The sequence below is a fragment of the Dipodomys ordii genome, unplaced genomic scaffold (assembly GCF_000151885.1).
Source record: "Dipodomys ordii isolate 6190 unplaced genomic scaffold, Dord_2.0 Scaffold50, whole genome shotgun sequence".
Lineage (NCBI taxonomy): Eukaryota > Metazoa > Chordata > Mammalia > Rodentia > Heteromyidae > Dipodomys > Dipodomys ordii.
This window is the reverse complement of record NW_012267266.1, coordinates 2,470,029-2,472,062: the sequence shown is the minus strand read 5'-3', so window position 1 is coordinate 2,472,062 and position 2,034 is coordinate 2,470,029. Positions and strand designations below refer to the sequence as shown.

Sequence of the window (2,034 nt, the reverse complement as noted above, 5' to 3'; positions counted from 1 at the left end):
GCAAAATACAGAGGGATTACTGCTTCCTAAGTCGGATAATGAGTACATTTCTTTTTGGAAAATGGCACCATTTCCTTCGCTCTCTCTCCCAGTTAAAGCCTAATTTTAACAAAATAAAACATCAGTATTCTAGTAAAATTAAAATTCCACAAAGGAAGGATTTTAGTGCCTCATTTAGGGTAGTATCTCAAACACTAGATGAATGCCTGTATAGGTAAGTAATTGTTAGAATACAGTTTTGAGTACTGACTTTGCACCATTATGAGGAAGACAAATATACACATATATTTCTCTTTTTCTCACTATTACCGTTAGCTATTTAAACACGACTGTCAAGTGGGTTGAGGAAAACAGTGTAGAGAAGTTATGACCTAAAAGATGCACAATTACAATGTATTTTTGGAATGGACATTACTTGAAGTTGTAAAACAGAACACTTGGTGGCGCTGCAGGCTAAGAAAGAAAAATGCAGAAACACAGACTCAAAGCTGAGCTGTTCCTGACGCTTAAAAGGGAAATACCATACATTACTGGAGACACTACGTTCCCGAAAGGCAAGGTCAAGCAACGTGAAGACAAACAAAAAAGAAATCAAGATTATTAAACCAAGATAGCTGAATTGGCTATAAAGTGATTCCTTTGTAATTACTGCATCTTCTGAACCTGAGAAAAGATGGAGATGCCGGTCATCCCAGCACAGCAGAAAAGGCAAGTGACCACCATTATTTTCTTGCTACTCTTGTTGGAGGTGGGCAGTGAAACTATTAAATATTCCGTTCTAGAAGAAAGAGACAGAGGCTCTTTTGTAGGCAACCTAGCCCAAGATTTGGGGCTAGGTGTAGAGGAGCTGGTCACTCGGGGTGCACAGATTCTTTCCAGAGGGAACAAACAGCATTTGCAGCTGGAACAGAAGAGTGGGGAATTACTCCTCAAAGAAAGAGTGGACCGGGAAGAGTTGTGTGGGGACACAGATCCATGCATTTTGCATTTCCAGTTGCTACTGAAAAACCCGGTGCAGTTTATTCAAGGTGAGCTACAGATCCAAGATGTAAATGACCATGCTCCAGAATTCTTAGAAAATGAAATTCTCCTTAAAATCTTGGAAAGCACACATCCTGGGACCCTGTTTCCTTTGCAAATAGCTCAAGATTTGGACGTAGGATGCAATACAGTTCAGAGCTATACAATCAGCACCAACTCCCATTTCCATCTTCTCACTGGAAATCACAGCGATGGCAGGAAATACCCTGAACTGGTGCTGGACAAAGCACTGGACCGGGAAGAGGAGCCTGAGCTCAGATTAGTCCTCACAGCACTAGATGGTGGGTCACCACCCAGGACTGGGACTTCTCAGGTTCTCATTGTAGTTATGGATATCAATGACAATGCCCCTGAATTTGTTCAGGGACTCTACGGAGTACAGGTACCAGAGAACACTCCTGTAGGTTCCCTTGTCATCACTGTATCAGCTAGAGATTTAGATGCTGGGATTCACGGAGAACTTTCCTACTCATTTTTCCAATCCTCAAATCAAGTCATTCAGGCCTTTGAAATAAATACAGACACAGGAGAAATTAGATTAAAAAAACTGTTGGATTTTGAGGAAATTAAGTTTTACCGCATGGAAATTGAGGCCTCAGATGGCGGGGGACTTTCAGGGAAATGCACAATAGAAATAGAAGTGCTGGATGTAAATGACAACGCCCCTCAGTTGACGATGTCACTATTTAACAGTGACATTCCAGAAAACGCTCCGGAAACTGTGGTCGCTATTTTTGGAATTTCAGATCCAGACTCTGGAGACAATGGGAAAATGATATGTTCCATCCAGAACAGTCTCCCTTTTCTCCTGAAACCTACAGTAGAAAATTTCTACACGTTGGTCACAGAAGGCTCTCTGGACAGAGAAAACAGAGCAGAGTACAATATCACCATCACCGTCTCCGACTTGGGGACTCCCAGGCTGCAAACCCAGCACACCATCACCCTGCAGGTGTCCGACGTGAACGACAACGCCCCCGAATTCACGCAGTC

The 2,034-nt window shown here is 42.6% G+C and overlaps 1 protein-coding gene across 1 annotated transcript in view; it reads left to right on the top strand.

Moving 5' to 3' along the window:
• Positions 1-673: 673 nt before the first annotated feature.
• Positions 674-2,034, top strand: part of LOC105988699 (protocadherin beta-17-like) — a gene marked incomplete at its 3' end in the record, with an annotated part of 6,428 nt that continues 5,067 nt past the window's right edge. The window contains exon 1 of the mRNA XM_013020374.1: positions 674-2,031. Within this exon, the coding sequence (XP_012875828.1) occupies positions 674-2,031 (1,358 nt within the window). The remainder of the gene's footprint in view (positions 2,032-2,034) is intronic.